The 26,480-nt window shown below is 48.3% G+C and overlaps 1 protein-coding gene across 1 annotated transcript in view; it reads left to right on the forward strand.

The window, feature by feature from the left end:
• The first annotated feature begins 6,269 nt into the window (after positions 1–6,269).
• The window catches only part of LOC139265421 (rho guanine nucleotide exchange factor 26-like), a 208,162-nt gene continuing 187,951 nt past the window's right edge, over positions 6,270–26,480 (forward strand). Inside the window, exons 1-2 of the mRNA XM_070882424.1 lie at positions 6,270–6,589; positions 10,090–10,941. Coding sequence (XP_070738525.1) covers positions 10,258–10,941 — 684 coding nt within the window. The 5' untranslated portion in view covers positions 6,270–6,589; positions 10,090–10,257. The remainder of the gene's footprint in view (positions 6,590–10,089; positions 10,942–26,480) is intronic.

A 26,480-nucleotide genomic window follows, 5' to 3' on the forward strand; every position in this document is an offset into this window, starting at 1 on the left:
CTGATGGAATCGGGTGCAACATTGCCTTTACATCCCGCCCAATTTTACTTTGCATTGACATACAATATTAGGCGGGACATTGTTATGTTCAGAATAACTCCACAAGACTGTATACTGTAAGCTCAAACTGTTGTGACCTTGGTCTCTTTAATATAACTCCAGAGTCAGGAAGCAGCATGGTCGACTGCCTTTTATACCTGCTTGCCCGGAATGTGTAGGTGGCCCTTGGGTCTCCCACAGGTGCGCCCCCTGGTGGCCAGTCTTACACACTAGTAAAGTTTACATACATAACAGACATAAAGCCAGAGTTCCACCCGATCCACTGGGCTTCCTGCCTGGCGAATTTGGTTAAAATGATCCCTTAATGCATTCCTCACGAAATGTAAAATGGAATTCCCGATATGTGTGTCCCGCTGGTCAGATCTCCCACTGGCATTGCGAATTTGAAAATCAGCCTCTTATCTGTCAGCGTGGCTCAGTGGACAGCATCGGTGTGAGAACACCATCGCAGGTCGGGGGTATAAATAGAGCTGGAGCGCCGGGCCCTGGAACATTGTGGGCGAAGGTGCGGCGATTGAGGGTATGAGGCCCAGAAGAGCCGAGGGCCCAGGGGCAGCACGGAGCAGCCCACACTGAGGTATCTAGGTCCGTGCAGCAGAGCAGGTCTCCAGTCGTCTTGGCTAACCCTTGCCACTGGATAAAGGCCGAGCTCTGTCAAGCCCGTGTGGCGGCTGATGTGCAACAGCCATACACGTTAAAAAAATCCATGCACTGGCATCTTCCACCCCCTCAATTAGAGTTCAGGACTGGGACATCGGGTCCTTCATTGAAACATCTGAGAACTCTTGTGGAAGCAAGTCATCCTCGTTCGAGGGACCGTCTATGAATGAGTGGGCAGCACTCGCACTTCTGTGTCAGAAGGTCATGGCTTCAAGTCCCACTACGCAGACTTCAGCACATAATCTAGGCTGATACTCCCAGTGCAGTGCTGAGGGAGCGCTGCACTGTCGGAGGTGCCATCTTTCAGATGAGCTGTTAAACCGAGGGCCTCTCGGGTGGATGTAAAAGATCCCATGGCACTATTTTGAAGAAGAGCAGGGGAGTTCTCCACACTCTCCCGGCCAATATTTATCCCCAAAACAACAGCACTAAAAAAAACAGAATATCTGGTCATTATCACATTGCTGTTTGTGGGAGCTTGCTGTGCGCAAATTGGCTTTCGCGTTTCCTGCATTACAACAGTGACTACACTTCAAAAAGTACTTCATTGGCTGTAAAGAACTTTGAAAGGGCTATCTAAATGCAGCTTCTTTGTTTAATGCCCAATGCCTACACCTATCGAAACTAAAGCTGTCCAAAGGGACAATAGTATTTTTAAGATTAATAGTGTATCAGGAGAAAGTTCGGAGGTCACAGTGGAGATGGGATGGGGAGGGAGTTTGGAATGTGGAATACATCTGCCGTTGTTGGTGTTGAATATCTCTGTATCTGGTGCCAGCTTGCCTGAATATTGTGAGGCGGGTCACAGAGTGATCGTTGCAGCGTGGGAATTAGATTGTCTCCCTATCCCCAAATAGCTGGAATGTATGCAGGAAGGCAGAAACGTTTAGTAATTTGGTGTACTCCCTCCCTTGGCCTGGCTCAGCTATCTGTCTTGTCTTATCTCTACATCAGCCCTCAGCATTGCCTGAATCTAACAAAACAGCCAATTCGCATTGCACAGAATCGGTTCAATTAAAGAAAGAACTTGCATTTATATAGCGCCTTTCGCAACCTCAGGACCGTCCCAAAGCACTTTACAGCCAATGAAATACTTTTGAAGTGTGGAAACTGTTGTAATGAAGGAAATGCAGCAGTCAATTTGTGCAATTTACAAACTCCCACAAAACAGCAATGTGTTAATGAGCAGATAATCTGTTTTTAGTGACATTGATTGAACGATTAATATTGGCCAGGACACTGGGGATAACGCCCCTGCTCTTCTTCAATATAAAGCCACGGGATCTTTTACATCCATCTCAGAGAGCAAACGGGGTCTCGGTTAAATGTCTCATTTGAAAGAGGGCACCTCTGTACACTCCTTCAGTACTGCACTGGAATCTTAGTGTAGATTGTTGTGTTTCAAGTCTTGTGGAGCGGGATTTGAACCCACTAAGCTTCCTGACTCAAAGGCCACGGCTGACAGCAAGTAGAAGTGTTGCTTGTCAGTCAGCAGTCAGACTCTGCTCCTGGTCTAAGCCTGGTAGCGATGAAGAGCAAATTGCAGCTATCCACAGGGTCCAGGCTCCAGGAGAAATAGGGAGAAACAGTTTCCACCGGCGGAAGGGGTGGTAACCAGAGGACGCAGATTCAAGAAAATTGGCAAAAGAGTCAGAGGGGGAGATGAGGAGAATATTCTTTTAACGCAGTGAGTTGTTATGATCTGGAATGTACTGCCTGAAAGAATGGTGGAACCAGATGCAATAGTGACTCTCAAAAGGGATTTGGATATACAGGCAACTCTCGATTATCTGGGTCCCTCGGGGACTGGGCTATGCCAGGTAAACGATTTCTCCGTTAGAGCGATTGACATTATAAAGTTAAAACCCAATGCCTTCCCGGGCTGAAAGGACTCCGAACGCACCGGCCCGATGCCTTCCTGGACCGAAATTATAAATCCCGTTACAATGGTTTCCCATTGGATCCGTATGTGGATAATCGAGAGTTGCCTGTACACTTAAAAAGGGACAATATGCAGGGCTATGGGGAAAGAGTGGGAGGAGTGGGACTAATTTGATTGCTCTTACAAAGAGGCAGCACAGGCACGAAGGGCCGAATGGCCTCCTTCTATGCTGTATGATTCTATACATGAACATCAGCAAACCCAAGTCCTACTTTTCCAAGTGTGGGGGTGTGAAAAATATCTCCACAGACCGCAACCCATGTGTTGCAGAACTGATGACCCAACATAAAACAAGTACAGTTGATATAAGGCATGTGGAACTCAATGGATGGATAAAGATGTGAACAGTACATTTCTATAGTCATCCGGAGTCCTGACCCTTGACCCTTAATCCTTTAATACTAGTTTCTAAATATACTGCCGTGCTACACAATGCTGGAGGAGTCATAAAGGAATGGCATGCCAAGAATGAATTATCGTTACATGTGCTTTGAGATGGAGTAGCAAAGAGTCACATATCCATTGGAAATAAGAATGAGAATGCGCCTTCCTCATACAAAGTCTGAGATATTGGTTTAAACAAAGCCATTAAAAGGAGAATCTCCACCTTCTCATGAAAGAAAAAAAGTAAGCCTTGCATTTATATAGCGCCTTTCATGACCACCAGACTTCCCAATTCACAGCCAAGGAAGTACTTTTGAAGTGTAGTCACTGTTGTAATGTAGGAAACATTAGTTTTCTCGGAAAGCTCGGTGCGTGAGTGACAAGGTGCATCATTGGAGTGGATGAAATCCGGAAGTCACAACATCGTCACAATTCACTTCATACCCAATAAATCTGTTAATAACAATGTCCCATCTATGGTGCAGCGGCCCAGGGGGGAGATGGTAAGATCAGGAATTTATGCTGGGCTGAGGCAGGAAATTGGGATGGTGATATCAGGAACTTAGGCTGGGGGGAGCAGGAACTTGGGCTGGGCGGGGTCAGGCTGAGATGGGGCAGGAACTTCGGCTGGGGGAGGGGGTAATGAATTTGGGTTGGGATGGGTCAGGAACTTGGGCTGGGAGGGGATAGCTCTCTCCTGTCTGGAGTCAGCAATCAGCATGGCTCAAATTACACTTTGCAATGTCACTGAGAACTTGGTCTGGGCGGTTCTAATGAAACATTCCAGAGAAACTGCTGGGTGCGTCTTATCCTCCAAGGGGAGCGATAAGCCATCATGTCGTGTGATCACAGCGACCCAATCAGAGCGTTTTTCTAGTGCAAGTAACTACGTCCTTGGTTTATCATCTCATCCGAAAGATGGCGCCCCTGACAGTGCAGCACTCCCTCAACACTGCATTGGAGTGTCAGCCTAGACTTTTGTGCCGGAGTGGGATTTGAACCCACGACCTACTCAGAGACAAGAGTGCCACCCACTGAGGCACAGCTGACACATGGGCAATAAATGCTGGCATTATCAGTGATGGCCACATCCCGAGAATGAATCAAGAAAAATGTTGCTGATTTGATGGATGCTCAATGCAGACACAAGAACTGCTTCAATATTAGTTTCAAATCAGTTGAAGTATTTGGACCTCCCTGAACTTTTATTTACCCCTAAAGCTGGAGTGAAGGGAGGCAGATTTATAACTTGCTGCCTGGGAGTGAAACGGGCATTGTACATTGGCTGCATGAGCAGCCACAGTCCTCTGAGGCAGAGAGTTCCAAAGATTCACACCCCACTGAGTGAAGAAATTTCTCCTCATCTTAGTCTTAAAAGGCCAACCCCTTATCCTGAGACTATGCCCCTAGTTCTGGACTCTCCAACCAAGAGAAACATCCTCTCAGCATCTATCCTGTGAATCCACCTCAGAATCTTATATGTTTCAATGAGATCACCTCACATTCTTCTAAACTCCAGATAGGCCCAATCTACTCAATCTCTCCTCTTAGGACAACCCTCTGATCTCAGGGATCAATCTAGTGAATCTTTGTTGAACCACCTCTAAGGCAAATATATCCTTCCTTCGATAAGGAGACCAACACTGTACACAGTACTCCAAAGCCCTGTACAATTGTAGCAAGACTTTCTTACTCTTGAGGAGGAATTTCTTCTCTCAGAAGGTTGTAAATCTATGGAATTCTCTGCCCCAGAGAGCTGTGGAGGAATTAAATATATTTAAGATGGAGATAGACAGATTTTTGAGCGATAAGGGATTAAAGGGTTATGAGGAGCGGGCAGGGAAGTGGAGCCGAGTCCATGATCAGATCAGCCATGATCTTATTAAATGGCAGAGCACGTTCGAGGGGCCAGGTGGCCGACTCCTGCTCCTATTTCTTATATTCTCTTGTACTCTAATTCCCTCGTAAAAAAGGCTAACATGCCATTTACCTTCCTAATTGCTTGCTGTACCTGCATGCTAATTATTTGTGTTTATTGTACGAGGACATCTAAATCTCTCTGAACACTCACATTTAATAGTTTCCCACTATTTAAAAAATATTCTGTTTTTCTATTCTTCCTACCAAAGTGAATAACCTCACATTTCCCTACATTATACTCCATCTGCCATCATCATAGGCCATCCCTCGGAATCGAGAAAGACTTGCTTCCACTCTTATCATGAGTTCTTAGGTGGCTGTACAGTCCAATACGAGAACCACAGTCCCTGTCACAGGTGGGACAGACAGGGGTTGAAGGAGAGGGTGGGTAGGACAGGTTTGCCGCACACTCCTTCCGCTGCCTGCGCTTGTTTTCTGCATGCTCTGAGCGACGAGACTCGAGGTGCTCAGTGCCCTCCCGGCTGCACTTCCTCCACTTAGGGCGGTCTTTGGCCAGGGACTCCCAGGTGTCGGTGGGGTTGTTGCACTTTAACTACCACCTTACTGCTCACTCACTTAACCTGACTAAATCCCTTTGCAGATGCTTTGTGTTCTCCTCACAGCTTACTTTACCACCTCACATCGTCAGCAAACTTGGATATATTACACTCTGTCTCTTCATCGAATTCATTAATATAGATTGTAAATAGCTGAGACCCCAATACTGATCCTTGCGGCACCCCACCAGTTACAGCCTGCCAACCTGAAAATGACTCGATTATTCCTGCTCTCTGTTTTCAGTTCGTTAAACAATCCTCTATCTATGCTAATAACTTACCACCAATCCCATGAACCCTTATCTTGTGTAAAAACCTTTTTCTGCGGCACCTTATCGCAAATAGTTCCTGGAATGCTGGCTCTTCAAAATAAAAACGGTGTCAAACATTCCAGGAACTATTTGCGATAAGGTGCCGCATAAAAAGGTTTTTAAGGTGTTTAACACTGGTTTTATAAACAAGATGAATTTCTGTCTTTTGGAAAAACCAGAAAGTGAACCTATTCGGAAAGTGTCCACAAGGAGGCGCACCATTGCAGCAAAAGTTTTGGGACTTCACAGTGTGTAAAAAAAAGTACAAAGTTCAAAACTTTTCAAAAGAAACTGAGTAAATTTTGAGGGGGGGAGATGAGAGTGAGGATGTTGGGAGACTAGCCCTAGTTTGGGGGCAGGAAGATGAAGGTGGGGGATTTGTATTGCGTCACTTTGAACTTGGAGCACACTGAATGTTGAGTCATCAGTTTACTCTCTCTTCCCCTCCTCCGGCCACTCACATTCTCTCTCTCAGCAGTCCCAGGAACACGCCAACATCTTCAGCTTCAACCCGCCAAGCACAGGGAGCCACCGGAGGCTCAACTTCAACCGAGGAGAAGAGGGTTGGACTTAGTGCAGAAGAGAGAGAGAGAGAGAGAGAGCGAGCTCGGGGCACAAGGAGAAGAAAGGAGAGAAAGTTTAACCACACCGGGGGAAAAAGCACCGTGTGATCCCAGGAGTTTCCACAATGGGAACCTGGAGCAAGGACTGTGGGGCAATGACCCCGGTTGCAACAGCGGGAAAGTAGAGAGAGGGTGAGTTTCATTCTTAATGTTTCTGGTGGAAAGTGGGGATTCGAAGATTTTTCCCTGTTTCAAATCCAGCACAGGTCCTCTAGGAAAGAAACTGATCGCTTTCTTCATTGTGAAATCTCTCCAATGCAAAGGACATCATTCATTTACACTCTGCTGGCTGTATAACAGCAGTGTGCAAAATTTTCCTTCCCAGAATAAGTTTGGCTTGTGATAGCTATTCCTGTTTTGTAAAAAAAAAATTAATATTGGAAAAACAAAATACCAGTTGCACAATATTTGTCCAAGCTTTCAATCACAGAGACTGCCAGGCGATATCTCGCTCTGTTGTGATTGTTTGACAGACTCTTGGGACTAAAAAAAAGTCTTATCTGCAACAGTTAAAGGAAGATCCTAATTAAACTGGGTTGAGCTTAACCCTTTCGTGCCCATCGTTTGGCAACGAGGATGTTTCTATCTGAGAGATGCATGGAGTGCAGAAACTGTATGTACATTATCCACGTTAATTTAATCTGGAGTTGAAGGTTTTCCAGTGTACAGTAAACAGCTAGAAACAGAATGTCCTCTCTCGTGCGAGTTAGATAGAATTGTTTGATTGTAAAGTGGCCTTAATCTCCAGTCTTGCTTATAAGGCACTGTTTGCACCAATATTCCCCTTTTTTTATTTATAGGTAATTATGGAAGTAAGTTTGATTGATTATTAGACCGGGCACTTGGTGTCTTCATACAGAAGTGAAAATTGAATGTCATTGTGTACCAGATGTGGGTGACACTCAACTTCCCTCAGAAGTGGCCTAGAAAGAGTTGCATTAATATAGCGCCTTTCATGGCCACCGGACGTCCCAAAGCGCTCTACAGCCAATGAAGTACTTTTTGAAGTGTAGTCACCGTTATAAGTTGTATCAAAGCAAGTTGTATCAAAGCGTTACAAAGAACACTACAGCGGCTCACTGTCAGGGCAACTGTCATTGGCAAGGCTGGGATCGTTTATTACCCAATGACGCCCACATCCCAGGATGCATTTTTCTTCAAAGGGGTGATGAGCAAGCCATGACGCGGAGGGACCGTGAGATCTGAGCCATTTGCTCTGCGCTTTCTCCGATGCTCATATGTCAGCTTGGCTCAGGAGCGTAGTAGCATTCTCGCCTCTGGGTGAGGAGGTTGTGTGTGGTTTTGAGCCCCGCACCAGGGCTCGAGTACCAGAGGCTAGGACTGCCAGTGCAGTGCTGAGAGGTTGCTGGAGATGCCATCCTTCAGGTGAGGCATTAAACCGGGCTTCTGATCAGGTGAACACTGCGATGGGGTAGCACTGGTATTCGTGAAGGATGAGACCGAGAGGGTAATTTCGTCTGGTTTAGTGGTGACTTCCTATTAACTGCTTGATAAATAAAATGCCTCTAGATCTATTTGGTTGGTCATGCTGTATGGCCTATTGTCTGGAAAAATAAATCTGGATGTAAATAATTGGCCTCCTTCTAAAGTTAATCTGAGACAGGAATGTAGCAGGGAGTTGGGCTTGAATTGTTCCAGATCTAAATTGTATGAGGTTTTTTTTTGTGGGCGGTGGAAGGAGGAGGACTACAACAACAACTTTTATTTAGAGGTCGACCATTTATTACCAAGATGAGGAGAAATTTCTTCACTCGGAGGTTTGAGAAGCTTTGGAATTCTCCACTGCAAAGGGCCATGGATGCTGAGTCTTTGAGTATATTCAAGGCTGAGATCGATAGATTTGTGGAGTCTAGGGGAATAAAGGGATATGGAGATCGGGCGGGAAAGTGGAGTTGAGGTCGATGATCAACAATGATTTTATTGAATAGTGGAGCAGGCTCGAGGGGCCATATGGATTATTCCTGCTCCTGTTTCTTATGTTCGTGTTTATATAGCGCCTTTAACATATTAAAGCATATTATCCGGTCATTATCACATTGCTGTTTGTGGGAGCTTGCTGTGCGCAAATTGGCTGCTGCGTTTCCTACATTACAACAGTGACTACACTTCAAAAGTACTTCATTGGTTGTAAAGTGCTTTGAGATGTCCAGTGGTCATGAAAGGCGCTATATAAATGCAAGTCTTTCTTTTCTATCTATCCAGCCAGTCAAATGTAAAATATTAGGGCCGATGACCAAAAGCTTGGTCAAAGATGTAGGTTTTAAGGAGCGTCTTAAAGGAGGAAAGAGAGGCGGAGAGGTTTAGGCAGGTTGTTCCAGAGCTTAGGGTCCAGGCAGCTGAAGGCACGGCCACCAATGATGGAGCAGTGAAAATCTTTATGAAATGGAAAATGCTGCATGTACATAGCAGGCCAGTCAGTATCTATAGAGAGATAAGGCAGGTTAATGATTCCCATAAAGCCTGTGTAACGGTTCTGAAAGGGTGAGATCCAGAATGCTAATGCCAAATCTCTTTACAGAATGTTAAAAAATACTTGTTCTCGTTAGCAAGACCATTCTTTTTTGACTGTCCCTAGTTACGGTTCGAAGCTGAGGATAGGCCTTTTTGATCAATTATTTTACATTTGACTGGCTGAATAGATAGAAAAGAAAGACTTCCATTTATATAGCGCCTTTCATGACCACTGGACGTCTCAAAGCACTTTACAGCCAATGAAGTACTTTTTGAAGTGTAGTCACTGTTGTAATGTAGGAAACGCAGCAGCCAATTTGCGCACAGCAAGCTCCCACAAACAGCAATGTGATAATGACCAGATAATATGTTTTTTTGTTATGTTGGTTAAGGGATAAATATTTGCCAGGATACTGGCAACAACTCTCCTGCTCTTCTTCGAAAAAGTACCGTGGGATCTTTTACGTCCCCTTGAGGGCAGACAGGGCCTCGGTTTAACATCTCATCTGAAAGATGGCACCTCTGACAGTGCAGCACTCCCTCAGCTTAGATTTATGTGCTCAAGTCCCTGGAGTGTAACTTGAACCCACAACCTTCTGACCTAGAGGCGAGGGTGCTACCCACTGAGCCACAGCTGTCGCTGTGATAGGCTTCTGACGTGGATAGGCCACTCCAGAGGGACTTTAGTGTGGGACAGGAGTCAAGTGACCACGAGAATGGGTAGAGTTGGCTTATCCCCTTCCACGAAGGATATTAGTTGAGCCAATTTGTTTTTTGTTTTTCGAGGTGGTTTATTTCTGGTGCCAGACCACAAGTTAGCACGTTTATTGAATTCAGTTCCACAATTTGTCATGGTGGGATTTGAACTCATGACCTTTGTGTCACGGGTCCAGTACCACAGACTGACCTACAATATATTGCCAATATTTTCTGAGTGTGTTTCACATTTGTATTTAAAAAGAAAAATCCTTTTTTTATTAATTCTGGAACAGAAAGGATGGAATTATAAATGGGAGGCTCATTATCTTTCACACCTTTCAACTAACGAGGCCTTTCTTCCTTCCTCAACTCTTTTTTGAGTTTTGCGATCGAGAGGAAAGGTTGTGTTTGGCGCAGTTTAATTCACGCTTTTTTTTCTCCCCCCCCCCTTGTTGCTGCAGTGTTCCGTGGGTTCGAGCTTGATGAGTTTTAAGCACGACTTCTTTCATTGTCGGGCAGGACACCCCGTTCCGGTCTACTCGTGACTCCAGTCCCACAGTTACGGCCATGGAGTTTTGTGTAGGGGACGATCGACGACGTCAAGCTGATGTGTAACCCCGACGGTCAGAATGGATCAGGAAAGTGAGGTTGACCTGTCCAATCTTGCCATAACCCCACTGTGGCGTAAGAGAAGGTCAGTCCCCAAGTCGCCCCTCACCGGGTCTTTGAACCGTCGCGCCAAGGCGAGGCCAGCCTCCTACCGAATCGACAGCGTGCTGGTGACCGATTTCCCGGTGGAGGGCAGTGTGCCCGCCGCCCCTGCCCGTAACGGGAATGCCGCCCCTGCCCCGGCCGACCGGCTCTCGCTCCACAGGCAGCCCTCCACCCAGTCGCTGCCAACGCCTGACAGGCCCCACTTTGTGCTGAGCACCAACAGCGCCGTGTCGCTAAAGAACGGCATGCAGCAGATCATTCCCAAGGACTTGGCGTCGGGCATTAAGGTCAAGAACCATCACCACAGCGGCCAGAGCCTGGAGCCGAGCACGAGGGGCCGGCGGGTGCAGAGCATGGTGGAGACTCCCAGTGCCCCGCTGATACCCAAAGCGGAGGTGGATGGAGACACCGACCCCGAGCCGGACAGCCCAGGCCAGCTCCGCCGGGGGCTGAGGTCCACCTCGTACAGGAGAGCGGTGGTCAGCGGGATTCATTTCGACAACACAGCCAACGTGAAAAATAACAACCGCAGGTCCCAACCCAATCTGAAGACCGTCCTGGAGGACAGGGAGAAGTTCTCCAGCTTGGGCAGAGGGAAAGTAAGTCTTGTTTTTGGTGTTGGATCAAAGACTGATTGAAATTATCTACCAAGTATGGGATGCATCACATAAAGGGTAGTGGGAATCACTTTTCCCCCAGTGAAGCTGTTGAAGCTGAGGGGGGGGCGGGGGGGGTTCAGTTTATAAGTCAAAACTGAGATTGCTAGATATTTGTTAGGTAAGGGTATTAAAGGGTCATGGAACCAAGGGCCAATGTGGTTCAGATACAGATCAATCGTGATCTAATTGAATGGCGAAACAGGCTCGAAGGGCTGAATGTCCTTCTCCTGTTCCTATGCGCCTACATTCAAAAGTGTATTGAAGTGTTTTGCTGGATGAGTTGGACTACTCATGGGATGGGCTTCGATGGGCCTTGCTTGTCTGTGAGTTTTCCTTCATTGTATATTATCCGATTATGCCAGGAGGGGAGCCTCACCTGCTGGGAGTGGGTACAGCGAAGCCCGTGCACATGCAGCTCGTTACGCACTCTCAGTCGGCTAGGCTCCATGCCGAAAGCTTCCAGTCGGAAAAGGTAACCTTCAGTTATTATTCTACTTCAGTGTTTAATCCATTCACATAACTTGGGTTAATTAGGAACAGGAGGAGGTCATTCAGCCCCTCGAGCCTGTTTCGTCATTCAATGAGATCATGGCTGATCTGCGGCCTAACTCCAAATACCCGCCTTTGGCCCATATCCCTTAATACATTTTGGCGAACAAAAATCCATCAATCTCAGATTTATAATTAACAATTTATCAATTGCCGTTTGCGGAAGAGAGTTCCAAACTTTTACCACCCTTTGTGTGTAGAAGTGTTTCCTAATTTCACTCCTGAAAGGTCTGGCTCTAATTTTTAGACTATGCCCCCTAGTCTAGCTCCAGCAAAAATAGTTCCTCTCTATCTACCTGATCTGAAGTTTCAGAATATTAAGGGGAACAATCTGATCACCCCTTAGCAGTCTAAATTCTAGGGCATACAACCTTAATTTGTGTAAACTCTCCTCGTAACTTAACCCTTTGAAGTCGGGTTATTATTCTGGTAAACCTACGCTGCACTCCCTCCAAGGCCAATATATATCCTCCCTCAGGTGTGATGCCCAGAACTGCTCACAGTGCTCCAGGTGTGGTCTAACCAGGGCTTTGTACAGCTGCAGCATAACTTCTACCCTTTTGTACGCTCATCCTCTAGATATAAAAGCCAGTATTCCATTTGCCTTTTTGATTATTTTCTGTTCATAATCCCCAGTGCATTTTGTATTTATTTGTGACTTTAGGGGCAATCATGCATGATCAGACTGAATCAGCGTTGTTTTAGTGAACGTTGACCGGGTTTGACCCGCATTGTGTTTTATTTACATTTCTTACGGTGTTTAATATGGCCGCTTGTGCAATCCTCTGCCACCACCCCTACTCTCTGGGACTGTGTTCCACTCATACTCCTTGAGCGCTACTTTCACATCATTGAGACCGTCCCAAATTGTTTCTGAACTGTTGTTACATAGGCAAATAGAGCAGCCACTTTGCACACAGCAAGGTCCCACATCGAGGTGATTGACCCGTAGTCAAGTGAACGACCAATTGATCTGATTTAGCGCTGTTGCTTGAGGAAGAACACTGGAAGAACTCTCCTCTTCTCTGCTTTGAACATGCGTCATGGAAACTTGAACGGACAGATGAGGCTTTGGTTCCCGATAAGGCATTCCTCCCACTGCACTGATGTGTCAGCCTAGATTATGTGCTTCGGTTCTGGAGTGTGGCGTGAACCCACAATCTTCCAACTGCGAGGTTGATTTATCTGTCCCAGAGACCAATGATCTCCTTCTGCACCTTTGTGACGATATGATCCACAAGCAAAAGATTAGCTTCCGTATGTATTCTGGGAACTCCCAAGTGGGGACAAGTGGTTAGGAACATCATCATCATAGGCAATCCCTCGGAATTGAGGAAGACTTGCTTCCACTCTAAAAGTGAGTTCTCAGGTGACTGTACAGTCCAATACGGGAATTACAGTCTCTGTCACAGGTGGGACAGACAGTGGTTGAAGGAAAAGGTGGGTGGGGCGTCTGGTTTGCCGCACACTTGATTTCTGCATGCTCCCGGTGACGAGACTCGAGATGCTCAGTGCCCTCCCGGATGCTCTTCCTCCACTTAGGGCGGTCTTTGGCCAGGGACTCCCAGGTGTCAGTGGGGATGTTGCACTTCATCAGGGAGGCTTTGAGGGCATCCTTGAAATGTTTTCTCTGCCCGCCGGGGGCTCGCTTGCCGAGTAGGAGTTCCGAGTAGAACGCTTGCTTTGGGAGTCTTGTGTCGGGCATGCGGACGATGTGGCCCGCCCAACGGAGTTGGTCGAGAGTGCATTGCTTCGATGCTGGGGATGTTGGCCTGATCAAGAACAATGACGTTGGTGCGTCTATCCTCCCAGAGCATTTGCAGGATCTTGCGGAGACCACGTTGGTGGTATTTCTCCAACGATTTGAGGTGTCTACTGTATATGGTCCACATCTCTGAGCCATATAGGGTAACATAGGAACAGGAGTAGGTCATTCAGCCCTTCGAGCCTGTTCTGCCATTCAATTAGATCATGGTTGATCTGCGACCTAACTCCCTATACCTGCCTTTGGCCCATATCCCTTAACGCCTTTGGTTAACAAAAATCCATCAATCTTAGATTTAAAATTAACAATTGACCTAGCATCAATTGCCATTTGCGGAAGAGAATTCCAAACTCTGAGCTTTACTTGTCCACCGCCTCCCTCGATGTCAGGGCCACCTGTTGGTACGCTGCAGTCTGACATTTCAGGGGGTGACATCGGTCTTGTGCTACAATGAAGTGTAGTCTTTGGAGTGTGATACCAAAGAGGTTTGAAGGTAATTAGCTAACGAGCCAGAGGGGGCGATGAGGAGAATTTATTTCACGCAGCGAGTTGTTGTGATCTGGAACGCGCTGCCTGACAGGGAGCAGATTCAACAGTAACTTTCAAAAATGAATTGGATAAATACTTTGAAAAGGAAAAATTTGCAAGGCTATGGGGAAAGAGCAGGAGGAGTGGGACTAATTGGATTGCTCTTTCAAAGAGCCGGCACAGGCACGATGGGCCGAATGGCCTCCTTCTGTGCCGTTACGTTCTATGATTCTAAATCCAGACTGTCTGAAAGCCGGACTTTGAGATTGTGCTGCCCTTTTAATTAGGGATCGACAAAGTTGTCATTTTTGTGTCAGTACTGGTTCTGCCAATAGACGCTGGCACAAATCAAAACTGACCTGCCAGGTTCGGGGGCATAATAATGTCACTATGCCGATCCTTCTGTTCCACAGAGCTGTCCCTATCCAGACTGTTGCCCATGGTAACAGTGCTAATGATTAAGGGCTTGGACTGAATAATCCTCACTACTATTACAGTGCTTGCCTTTGAAGCAGTGAATCACACCCTAACTTAATGAAAAACAAGAGAATGCCCGTTTAACTCTGTAATTAGTGACGGGCTCGTGAGATGACTGGAAGCTGCGGTATCTGGCTGACTCGGGGCCGCGTACAGTTTTCCCAATGGCACGTGGGTGGCACTAAAGCCAGTGGCCACTCTGGAGATGTTGTGTTCCGTGTGGATAGACGCAGCCACAACTTTAGGCCAGCAACAATCTAACAAATGGGCCTTTGAATTGCTCTGGTCAACGGTGCATAGCACTGTCGTAGACACGCTTGTGAAGATCTCAGGGTAAATTCACTAATCCTTCGCTCCCAGTGGGGGGGGCCTTACTCGGAGGACGCACCTTTGTTGGAGAATCGGCGCTATTGTGTTGTAGCCCTACATCTAGGCTGACACTCCAGTGCAGCACTGGGGGAGCGCTGCACTGTCGGAGGGGCAGCACTGGGAGAGTGCTGCACTGTCGGAGGGGCAGCACTGGGGGAGCGCTGCACTGTCGGAGGGGCAGCACTGGGGGAGCGCTGCACTGTCGGAGGGGCAGCACTGGGGGAGCGCTGCACTGTCGGAGGGGCAGCACTGGGGGAGCGCTGCACTGTCGGAGGGGCAGCACTGGGGGAGCGCTGCACTGTCGGAGGGGCAGTACTGGGGGAGCGCTGCACTGTCGGAGGGGCAGTACTGGGGGAGCGCTGCACTGTCGGAGGGGCAGCACTGGGGGAGCGCTGCACTGTCAGAGGGGCAGTACTGGGGGAGCGCTGCACTGTCGGAGGGGCAGTACTGGGGGAGCGCTGCACTGTCGGAGGGGCAGCACTGGGGGAGCGCTGCACTGTCAGAGGGGCAGTACTGGGGAGCGCTGCACTGTCGGAGGGGCAGTACTGGGGGAGCGCTGCACTGTCGGAGGGGCAGCACTGGGGGAGCGCTGCACTGTCAGAGGGGCAGTACGGGGGGAGCGCTGCACTGTCGGAGGGGCAGTACTGGGGGAGCGCTGCACTGTCGGAGGGGCAGCACTGGGGGAGCGCTGCACTGTCAGAGGGGCAGTACGGGGGGAGCGCTGCACTGTCGGAGGGGCAGTACTGGGGGAGCGCTGCACTGTCGGAGGGGCAGTACTGGGGGAGCGCTGCACTGTCGGGGGAGCGCTGCACTGTCGGAGGGGCAGTGCTGGGGGAGCGCTGCACTGTCGGAGGGGCAGTACTGGGGGAGCGCTGCACTGTCGGAGGGGCAGCACTGGGGGAGCGCTGCACTGTCAGAGGGGCAGTACTGGGGGAGCGCTGCACTGTCGGAGGGGCAGTACTGGGGAGCGCTGCACTGTCGGAGGGGCAGCACTGGGGGAGCGCTGCACTGTCAGAGGGGCAGTACTGGGGGAGCGCTGCACTGTCGGAGGGGCAGTACTGGGGGAGCGCTGCACTGTCGGAGGGGCAGTACTGGGGGAGCGCTGCACTGTCGGGGGAGCGCTGCACTGTCGGAGGGGCAGTGCTGGGGGAGCGCTGCACTGTCGGAGGGGCAGTACTGGGGGAGCGCTGCACTGTCGGAGGGGCAGCACTGGGGGAGCGCTGCACTGTCAGAGGGGCAGTACTGGGGGAGCGCTGCACTGTCGGAGGGGCAGTACTGGGGGAGCGCTGCACTGTCGGAGAGGCAGCACTGGGGGAGCGCTGCACTGTCGGAGGGGCAGTACGGGGGGAGCGCTGCACTGTCGGAGGGGCAGTACTGGGGGAGCGCTGCACTGTCGGAGGGGCAGTACTGGGGGAGCGCTGCACTGTCGGAGGGGCAGTACTGGGGGAGCGCTTTACTGTCGGCAGTGCCGTCTTTCAGATGAGACGTTAAACTGAGCCCCTTTTTGCCCTCTCGTGAATGTAAATGATCCCCTCGCATTATTTTGAAGAAGAGCAGGTGGAGTTCTCCCCGGTATCCTGGGTCAATATGTATCCTTAAACCAACATCACTAAAACAGATTATCTGGTCATTATCACATTGCTGTTTGTGGAAGCTTGGTGTGTTTCCTACATTACAACAGTGACTACACTTCATTAAAGTACTTCATTGGCGATGAAGTGTTTTCGGATCAAGAAGAGTGCTCTATAAATGCAAATCTTTCTTGACTGGAATAAGTAACTTTGTCCCAATTAATTCCCGCTAGTCCCAGATGTGGCTAAGGTGGCTTCATGTTCATACATTTTATACAGAGATGCCACCTCCAAGGTGTTTGACAGAAGAACCAAAGGCGACATGAGGGAAAACATTTTTACGCAGCGAGTGGTTAGGATCTGGAATGCACTGCCAGAGAGGGTGGTGGAGGCAGGCTCAATCGTGGCTTTGAAAAGGGAATTGGATAAGTACCTGAAGGAAAACATTTGCAGGGCTACGGGGAAAGAGTGGGACTGGCTGAAGTGCTCTTGCAGAGAGCCGGCGCGGGCTCGACGGGCCGAATGGCCTCCTTCTGTGCTGTAACCGTTCTATGATTCTGTGAACACATTGGACATCACTGACGTCCCTGATCCAACTGCCCCGCCCCCACACTCCCGCCATTGGTTGCTCAACGCGCACAACCTTACGCCGCTCTATCTTCCCACAGCCAATCAGACAGCAGATAGACCACTCGTTACCCGATTGGATGATTCTGGAGTTCAGCATTCCCTGCCCCCACTTTCCCACAACTAATAAACACGCAAGTGTTCAAAGAAAATGAAGGAAAAAAACCACTCTTATTTAATGCCCCAGTGATTTTTTTTTTATTCCCGGATTGCTTTCAGCAGTGTTCTGGCAATTAATCTTTTAAATCCTGGAGGAGACCTAACCCTAAATGTATAATGGCTGGTGCTATATTTGGTCCAATGCACAATGGATAACAGATGGTGGACAGTGAGCTGGAAGACTGCAATTGAATCAAAGACGTGCTCGAATCCTGATAAGCAGCAAGATCAAAGCTGGGGCAATTTACAGCGGCGTCTCCAGATTCACTTACTGTGTTGTGTGTCGCTTCAGCCCACTTGGTATTCTTTACAGGCAGAGTTTATATTTCCTGCTTAAAGCTGACATGTATTTTTGGTGTTCTCTACTAGACTGATATTGTTGAAGCATGTAGGTGATAGAATGATGTACCATCGCACACCCTCCTGTTCCTTTCTTCATCCTCACTGCAGTCCGCTACCACAAGGAGTGGTTGAGGCGAGTAGCATAGAAGCCTTTAAAGGTGAAGCTAGGCAATATAGACTTGAAAGACTTGGATTTATACAGTGCCTTTCATGACCACCGGATGTCTCAGAAAGCGCTTTACAGCCAATGAAGTACTTCTGAAGTGTAGTCAATGTGGGAAACGCAGCAGCCAATTGCGCACAGCAAGCTCCCACATACAGCAATGTGATAATGACCACATGATCTGTTTTTTTTTTAATGTTATGTTGATTGAGGGATAAATATTGGCCAGGACACTGGGGAGAACTTCCCTGTTCTTCTTCGAAATAGTGCCATGGGATCTTTGAGAGAATGGACAGGACCTCGGTTTAACATCTCATCCGAAAGACGGCACTTCAGACAGTGCGGCGCTCCCTCAGCACTGCAGTGGAGTGTCGGCCTAGATTTTTTTTTTGTGCTCAAGTCTCTGGAACGGGACTTAAATCCACAACCTTCTGACCCCGAGGCGAGGGTGCAAACCATTAAATACATGAGTGAGAATGGAACAGAAGGTTATGTTGATGGGATGAAATGAAGTAGGGGTGGGAGGAAGCTCATGTGGAGCATAAACCCCGACATGGACCAGTTGGACAGAAAGGCCTGAAATTCCCCCCCCAGACTAAGTATAGGTGCACTTACTGATAGTTAAGATTTTCCTCAACCCCAATCTTGCGATGATATTCGCCTCTTTGACTTCTGCATCCAGTCGGGGCGGGGCTGAGGGGTGGAGCCCCGGACAAGTCGTCAGTGCGTCGCTGATGACGTCGCCGCGGACGTGCCTTGTCTCGCTGCCGCGTCTCGCTGCCGCGTCACACCGTCTCTCCCTTTTCAGTTAAAGGGGAGGGCCGCTGCGAGCTCTGCATTTAGTTTACTTAGGGCCCACTGGGCCACCAGGGAGGGCTTCGGCCGGTACCCAAGAGGGGGTGCCAGGCTGCCCATTGCCGGCTCGGCCGAACCCGTGGCCGCCATTGTCGGGATCCACCTCGGAGACGGCCCGACAATTAAAATAAAATGGAGGGGCCGCCACAGCGCCTTCCCATTTTTGAAGGGCGGACTGCGCACCCAGGCACATGCAGCTTCCCGTCAGGGAAACCTGTCCGTGGCATCGACCGGACAATCTGCTGTGCGGGGGGGGGGGTCGGAAAGGGGGTCACTGCCGGGCAGTGTGGGGTCGGCGCGTGTCCGACGGTGGCAGCACAGGGCGGAGCAGAAACAGGTTCCCGCCGCTCCCAGCCCTGGGGCAATATTGGACGGGTCGGCCCCCAGTTAGTGAGGCCTCTCTGCTCTATTGCCGCCTCTCGGAGGCAGTAATGGAGCTTAAAGATGAGGGAAATTTTGGCCCCAATGTCGAAGTAATACTCCTGATAATTCAGATTTTCCCCACCAGAAACAAACTTAATTATCAGATGATTTGAACTACGAGTAGACTGTATGTTGAAATCAGGACTCATTGTGTGATCTGCTCCGATAGATTCTTATCTATTTTGTCTTATTTAACCACTAATGCGTCAGCTGTGGCTCAGTGGGTAGCACTGTTGCATCCGAAGGTTGTGGGTTCAAGACCCACTCCCAGGACTTGAGCGCATAATCCAGGCTGACACCCCAGTGCAGTGCTGAGGGAGTGTTACGCTGCCGGAGGTGCCGTTAAACCGAGGCCCCGTCTGCTCTCTCAGGTGGATGTAAACAGCTCCGTGGCACTATTCGAAGGAGAGCAGGGGGAGTTTTCTTTGTCTACTGACCAATATTGGTCAATCAACATCATTAATCATCAGATTATTTGGTCATTTATCGATCGATGAATTAACCCAATATAAGCCAGATCATGCACACTGAGATTTTCCTCACCAGTGTACCATTGGGTTTCAAAGGGGAAATTGGATAAATACTTAGAAAAGGCAAAATTTGCAAGGCTCTGAAAAAGAAAGACTTGCATTTATATAGCGCCTTTCACGACCACCGGACATCTCAAAGCACTTTACAACCAATGAAGTACTTTTTTGGAGTGTAGTCACTGTTGTAACATGGAAACACGGCAGCCAATCTGCACACAGCAAGCTCCCACAAACAGCAATGTGATAATGACCAGATAATCTTTTTTGGTGATGTTGATTTGAGGGATAACTATTTGCCAGGACTGCGGGGATTGGCAAAAGAACCAGAGACTCCAAAAGCCCCCAATTTCCTTCATTGCACCATTGGTGGCCACGCCTTCAGCTGCTCTTCTTCAAAATAGTGTCATGGGATCTTTCACGTCCTTCTGAGAGGGCAGATGGGCCTCGGTTTAACGTCTCATCCGAAAGACGGCACCTCCGACAGTGCAGCACTGCCTCAGTACTACACTGGAGTGTCAGCCTAGATTTACGTGCTCTGGGAAAAGCTCAGGGGGTTAGCAGGACTAATTGGATAGCTCTTTCAAAGAGCTGGCATGGGCGGAATGGCCTCTTTCTGTGCCATATGAATTTGTGGGTTGGAGAAGGGGCAGCAGTCCCAAGGGGCAGTCAACCAGTGTGATTTTTAGCTGGCAGTTGTAAATCCCAATTGTCGGAGAGCCAAGAGTGAGTCATTGATTCGTCCATCTCTGCCAGAGGATGGTACGTGGCCTGGGGAGAGAGCATCGCAGAAAAGGAATTTTTTTTTTAACAAAAAAGAAAATCTCAAAACGTACAAGGTGCAAGAAATGGGTTTGTTTTTATATTTAGATTTTAATCCGGAACAAACTGTTTTGGTTCAAGGGAGGATACATTTCCACCCCGGTGCACTGCAGCGATTTATGCTGGCTTCGCATCTGCCAGTCATGTGACCCGTTAATCACTTACAAATATCACATACTAAAATCCTGTGAATGTGTAACAAGCCTGGTGATATAAGGCGAGGCCCCAGTTGGAGTATTGTGTTCAATTCTGGGCACCGCACTTTAGGAAGGATGTAAAGGCCTTGGAGAGAGTGCAGAGGAGATTTGCTAGAGTGGTACCAGGGATGAGGGTCTTCAGTTACAGGGAGACATCAGAGAAGCTGGATTCGTTCTCCTTAGAGCAGAGAAGGTTAAGAAAGAAAGAAAGACATGCATTTATATAGCTCCTTTCACGAGCAGCGGACGTCTCAATTAAGTACTTTTGAAACGTAGTCACTATTGTAATGTAGGAAACACGACAGCCAACTTGCGCACATCAAGCTCCCACAAACAGCAAAGTAATAATGACCAGATAATCTGTTTTTGTCATGTTCATTGAGGTATAAATATTGGCCAGGACACCGAGCATAACTCCCCTGCTCTCCTTCAAAATGATGTTGTGGGATCTTTTACGTCCACTTGAGAGCAGGCGTAAAAGGGAAGATTTGATAGCGGTGTTCAAAATCTTGAAGGATTTAAATAAGGAGAAACTGTTTCCTGTGGCAGAAGTGTCGGTAACCAGTGGACGTAGATTTAAGGGGATTGGCCAAAGAACGAGAGGCTCCAAACGCACACCGCCAATTTCCTTCATTTTGCCATTGGAGGCCGTGCCTTCAGCTGCCGGGGCCCTCCGCTTCCTCTAATTCCTCTGTAAACCTCTTCGCCTTGTTACCGCTCTGTCCTTGCGTGCTCCCTAAAACCCATCTCTTTGACCAATCTTTTGCTCAGCTGTTGTTAAGTCTCCTTTTGTCTGGTGTTCCTCCTGCGAAGTGTCACGGGAGAGCAAAGTTAGCGTAAATCATTGCGGTGCATTGGGGTGGAAATGTAATGTCCCCTTAACCAAAACTGATTGTTCCCGATTAAAAACGAAACTGTTCAAGGGCTCCGAAGGGAAGCCGTGTTCTTACTACGTTAAAGGCGTTGTATAAATGCCAGTTGTTGTTGAAAGTGTGAGACTTGTATTGCTGGTGGCAACCATAGTAGCCAAATTGTGCACAGCAAGCTCCCAGAAAACAGCAATGTGATGATGACGACCATATTATCTTTTTGTTATGTTGATTGAGGGATAAATATTGGCCAGGACCACCGGGGATAACTGCCCTGCTCACTTCAGAATAGTGCCATGGGATCTTTTACATCCACCTGAGGGGGCAGACGGGACCTTGGTATAACGTCTCATTTGAAATATGGCACCTCCGGCAGTGCGGTGCCCCCTCAGCACTGCACTGAGAGCGTCAGCCTAGATTTTTTGCCCAAGTCTCTGGAGCGGGACTTGAACCCACAACCTTTTGATTCAGGAGAGAGTGCTGCCCACTGAGCCACGGCTGACACACGTTAGTTCGGCATGGCTGTGGACTCCTCAACAATTCACATGGGCTGATGCTTGCTGTAAGAAGCTGACGGTCAAGTGAGATAAACATAGAGGGCCCAAGTTTCCACATGATTTGCGCCTGATTTTTAGGAGCAACTGGTGGAGAACGGACTATCTTAGAAATCGCAATTCTCCACATATTTTTTTTTCTGCAGTTCTAGTCAGTTAGAACAGTTCCACTTTGGAACAGAATTTTTCCTTCAAAAGGGGGCGTGTCCGGCCACTGATGCCTGACTTGAAAGTTTCCACAGTGAAAACGTACTCCAAACTAACTTAGAATGGAGCAAGTGAAGATTTTTGTAGAACTGAAAAAACCTTGTCTACACATTAAAAAAATCAGGCGCAGGTTACAAATTAGGCATCCAGAACGAGGTGAGGGGGGGGTGGAGGGAAGTCATTAAATTCTATAATAAATCCTTATTTATACTTATACAAATATTACACAAATAAATCCAACCTGAATAAACATTTATAAGCAAAGAAAAGATTAAATAAACCATCTTCCTACCTGTGTGAAAGTGCTTCAGCCAGGGAGAATTGAGGCAGCCGTTCATTCCCGCGGGGGGGGGGGAGGAGGAGGAAGCCATTCCCGACGGCGGGCGGGGGGTGGGAGGGAAACGGCTGCCTCAACTTTCTGAGGCTTCCTGCAGCCTTCTCACTGCTGCAAGAAGCCTCAGTGCTGATGTGCTGAGGGCAATGTGCTTTTATTAAAAAAATGTTCAAAAATTAAACAGCTACAAAGAACTACAAAAATGGCCGAGTGCCAATGTTTCCTTCACACTGCGCGTGCGCGAACGCTCCAACGCGCACGCGCAGGGTTGCCGGCAGGAAAAAAACGAACTTAAATGGTACCCGCCCCCTCCCACTTACAAAATCGGTCCGAGTGGTAGGCTCCGCCCCCTGGAGCTGCAGGGCGCTCCAGAATCGAGCGGTTTTTTTTCCGGCGCCGTTCTCAGCGCGAAAAATGGGCGTCCAGCTCGGAGGGGCGCCCGTTTTTTATCGTGTGGAAACTTGGGCCCAGAAAAATAGAAAATAGGTGCAGGAGTAGATCATTCGGCCCTTCGAGCCTGCACTTCCATTCAATCTGATCATGCAACTTCAGTACCCCATTCCTGCTTTCTCTGGGCAGCACTCTCTCCTGAATCAAAAGGTTGTGGGTTCAAGTCCCGCTCCAGAGACTGGAGCAAAAAATCTAGGCTGATACTCCCTTGCAGTGCTGAGGGAGCACCGCACTGCCGGAGGTGCCATATTTCAAATGAGACGTTATACCAAGGTCCCGTCTGCCCCCTCAGGTGGACGTAAAAGATCCCATGGCACTATTCTGAAGTGAGCAGGGCAGTTATCCCCGGTGTCCTGGCCAATATTTATCCCTCAATCAACATAACGAAAAAAAAGATAATATGGTCATCATTACATTGCTGTTTTCTGGGAGCTTGCTGTGCACAATTTGGCTACTATGGTTGCCACCAGCAATACAAGCCTCTCACTTTCAACAACAACTGGCATTTATACAACGCCTTTAACGTAGTAAGAACACGGCTTCCCTTCGGAGCCCTTGAACAGTTTCGTTTTTAATCGGGAACAATCGGTTTTGGTTTCTCTCCATACACCTTGATCCCTTTAGCCATAAGGAACACATCTCACTCCCTTTTGAATATATCTAATGAACTGGCCTCAACAACTTTCTGTGGTAGAGAATTCCACAGGTTCACAAATCTCTGAGTGAAGAAGTTTCTCCTAAAATGGCTTACCCCTTATCCTTAGACTGTGACCCCTGGTTCTGGGCTTCCCCAACTTTTGGAACATTCTTCCTGCATCCATCCTGACCAATCCCATCAGAATTTTGTATGTTTCTATGAGATCTCCTCTCATTCTTCTAAACTCCAGTGAATATAAGCTAGTTGATCCAGTCTTCCTTCATATGTCAGTCCTGCCATCCCGGGACTCAGTCTGGTGAACCTTCTCTGCACTCCCTCAATAGCAAGCATGTCCTTCCTCAGATTAGGAGACCAAAACTGTACACAATATTTAAAGTGTGGCCTCACCAAGGCCCTGTACAACTGCAGTAAGACCTCCCTGCTCCTATACTCAAATCCTCTCACTGTGAAGGCCAACATATCATTTGCCTTCTTCACCGCCTGCTGTACCTGCATGCCAACTTTCAATGACTGATGTAACATGACACCGAGATCTTGTTGCACCTCCCCTTTTTCTAATCTGTCACCATTCGGATAATATTCTGCTTCTGTTTTTGCCACCAAAGTGAATAACCTCACATTTATCCACAGTATACTGCATCTGCCATGCATTTGCCCACTCACCTAACCTGTCCAAGTCACCCTGCAGCCTCTTAGCATCCTCCTCACAGCTCACACTGCTTAGTGTCATCTGCAAACTTGAGATATTACACTCAATTCCTTCGTCCAAATCATTAATGTATATTGTAACTAGCTGGGGGCCCAGCACTGAACCTTGCAGCACCCACTAGTCACTGCCTGCCATTCTGAAAAGGACCCGTTTATCCCGACTCTTGCTTGCCTGCCAACCAGTTCTCTATTCACGTCAATACATTACCCCCAATACCATGTGCTTTAATTTTGCATACTAATCTCTTGTGTGCACCTTGTCAAAAGCCTTTTGAAAGTCCAAATACACCACATCCACTGGTTCTCCCTTGTCCACTCTACTATTACATCCTCAAAAAATTCCAGAAGATTTGTCAATCATGATTTCCCTTTCATAAATCCATGTTGACTTGGACCGATCCTGTCACTGCTTTCCAAATGCACTGCTATTACGTCTTTAATAATTGATTCCAAAGTTTTCCCCACTACCGATTTCAGGCTAACCTATCTATAATTCCCTGATTTCTCTTTCCCTCCTTTTTTAAAAAGCTGGTACAGGGGGGCTTGCTGGTGATCTTTGGACCTGGTCCCAGCATGGGTCACTAGCTGCTGGACTAGAGGGGGAGCACTATTTTGAAGAAGAGCAGGGGACTTATCCCCGGTGTCCTGGGCCAATATTTATCCCTCAATCAGCATCACTAAAACAGATTATCTGGCCATTATCACATTGCTGTTTGTGGGAGCTTGCTGTGATCAAATTAGCTGACGTATTTCCTACATTACAACAGTGACGACACTTCAACACTGCTTCATCGACTGTAAAGCATTTTAAGACGACCTGAGGTCATGAAAGGCACTATATAATTTAATTCCTGCAGTGTGGACCCAGCCCAGACCAAGATTTTACCCCCTCATGTCTGGACACTGAGTTCAAATCCACGCTAATCATAGGCAGTCCCTCGAAACGAGAATGACTTGCTTCCACGCCAAAAAGGGATGAGTTCACGGGTGTTTCAATGAAGGACCTAATATTCCAGATCCTGAACTACACGTTGAATGGTGGAAGATGCCTGTGCATGGATTTTTTTAATGTGTGGTGGCTGTTGCACACCAGCCACCACACGGGCTTGACAGAGCTAGGTCTTGGTCCAATGGCAAGGATTACCCAAGATGACTGGAGACCTGCTCTGCTGCACGGACATATTGCAGTGTGGGCTGGCCCGTGCTGCCCCTGGGCCCTCGTCTCTTCTGGGCCCCGACCTCATGCCTCTCCTGGGCCCCGGTCACTTCCATCTACAAACTCTTGCCGCTCCTTCACCCTTCTTGCTGTGCCTGCCCGCACTGTAATCAGCGACTTGGCTTCGTAGCCGTCGCCCTCCTGCAGCAGCACGCGCTGCTCCCTGCAGTGGTCTGCCGCCGCATGCTGCTCTCTCTGTGCTTTTTGGTGATGTAGGTCGAGGGATGAATGTTGGCTGAGAAACCAGGAGAATTCCCCTGCTCTTCTTTGAATGGCCCAATAGGATCTTTTCCATTGACCCAAACAAGGAGATGGATCTTTAGTTTAAAGGTAGCACTTTTGACATTGCAGTGCACCCTCTGTACTGCACTGTACTAATCAGCCTGGATTATACAGTCAAGTCCGTTGTGGGGCTTAAACCCCTAACTTTCTGACACACAAGTAAGAGCACTGGCACCAAGCCAAGCTCAGACCTATTGGTGAGCAACATAGAAAATAGGTGCAGGATTAGGCCATTCGGCCCCTCGAGCCGGCACCACCATTCGATGAGATCATGGCTGATCGTTCCCTCATTACCTCTTTCCTGCTTTTTCTTCATAGCCCTTGATCCCTTTTCGACGTAAGGGCCATATCTAACTCCCCCTTGAATATATCCAATGAACTGGCATCAACAACTCTCTGCGGTAGGGAATTCCATAGGTTAACAACTCTCTGAGTGAAGAAGTTTCTCTTCATCTCAGTCCTAAATGGCCTACCCCTTATCCTAAGACTGTGTCCCCTGGTTCTGGACTTCCCCATCATCGGGAACGTACTTCCCGCATCTAACCTGTCCAGTCCCGTCAGAATCTTATATGTTTCTATGAAATCACCTCTCATCCTTCTAAACTCCAGTGTATAAAGGCCCTGTTGATCCAGTCTCTCCTCATATGTCAGTCCCACCATCCTGGGAATCAGTCTGGTGAACCTTCGCTGCACTCCCTCAATAGCAAGAATGCCCTTCCTCAGATTAGGAGACCAAAACTGAACATAATATTCCAGGTGAGGCCTCACCAAGGCCCAGTACAACTGCAGTAAGGCCTCCCTGCTCCTATACTCAAATCCCCTAGCTA

Source organism: Pristiophorus japonicus, chromosome 6 (assembly GCF_044704955.1).
Source record: "Pristiophorus japonicus isolate sPriJap1 chromosome 6, sPriJap1.hap1, whole genome shotgun sequence".
Classification (NCBI taxonomy): domain Eukaryota; kingdom Metazoa; phylum Chordata; class Chondrichthyes; family Pristiophoridae; genus Pristiophorus; species Pristiophorus japonicus.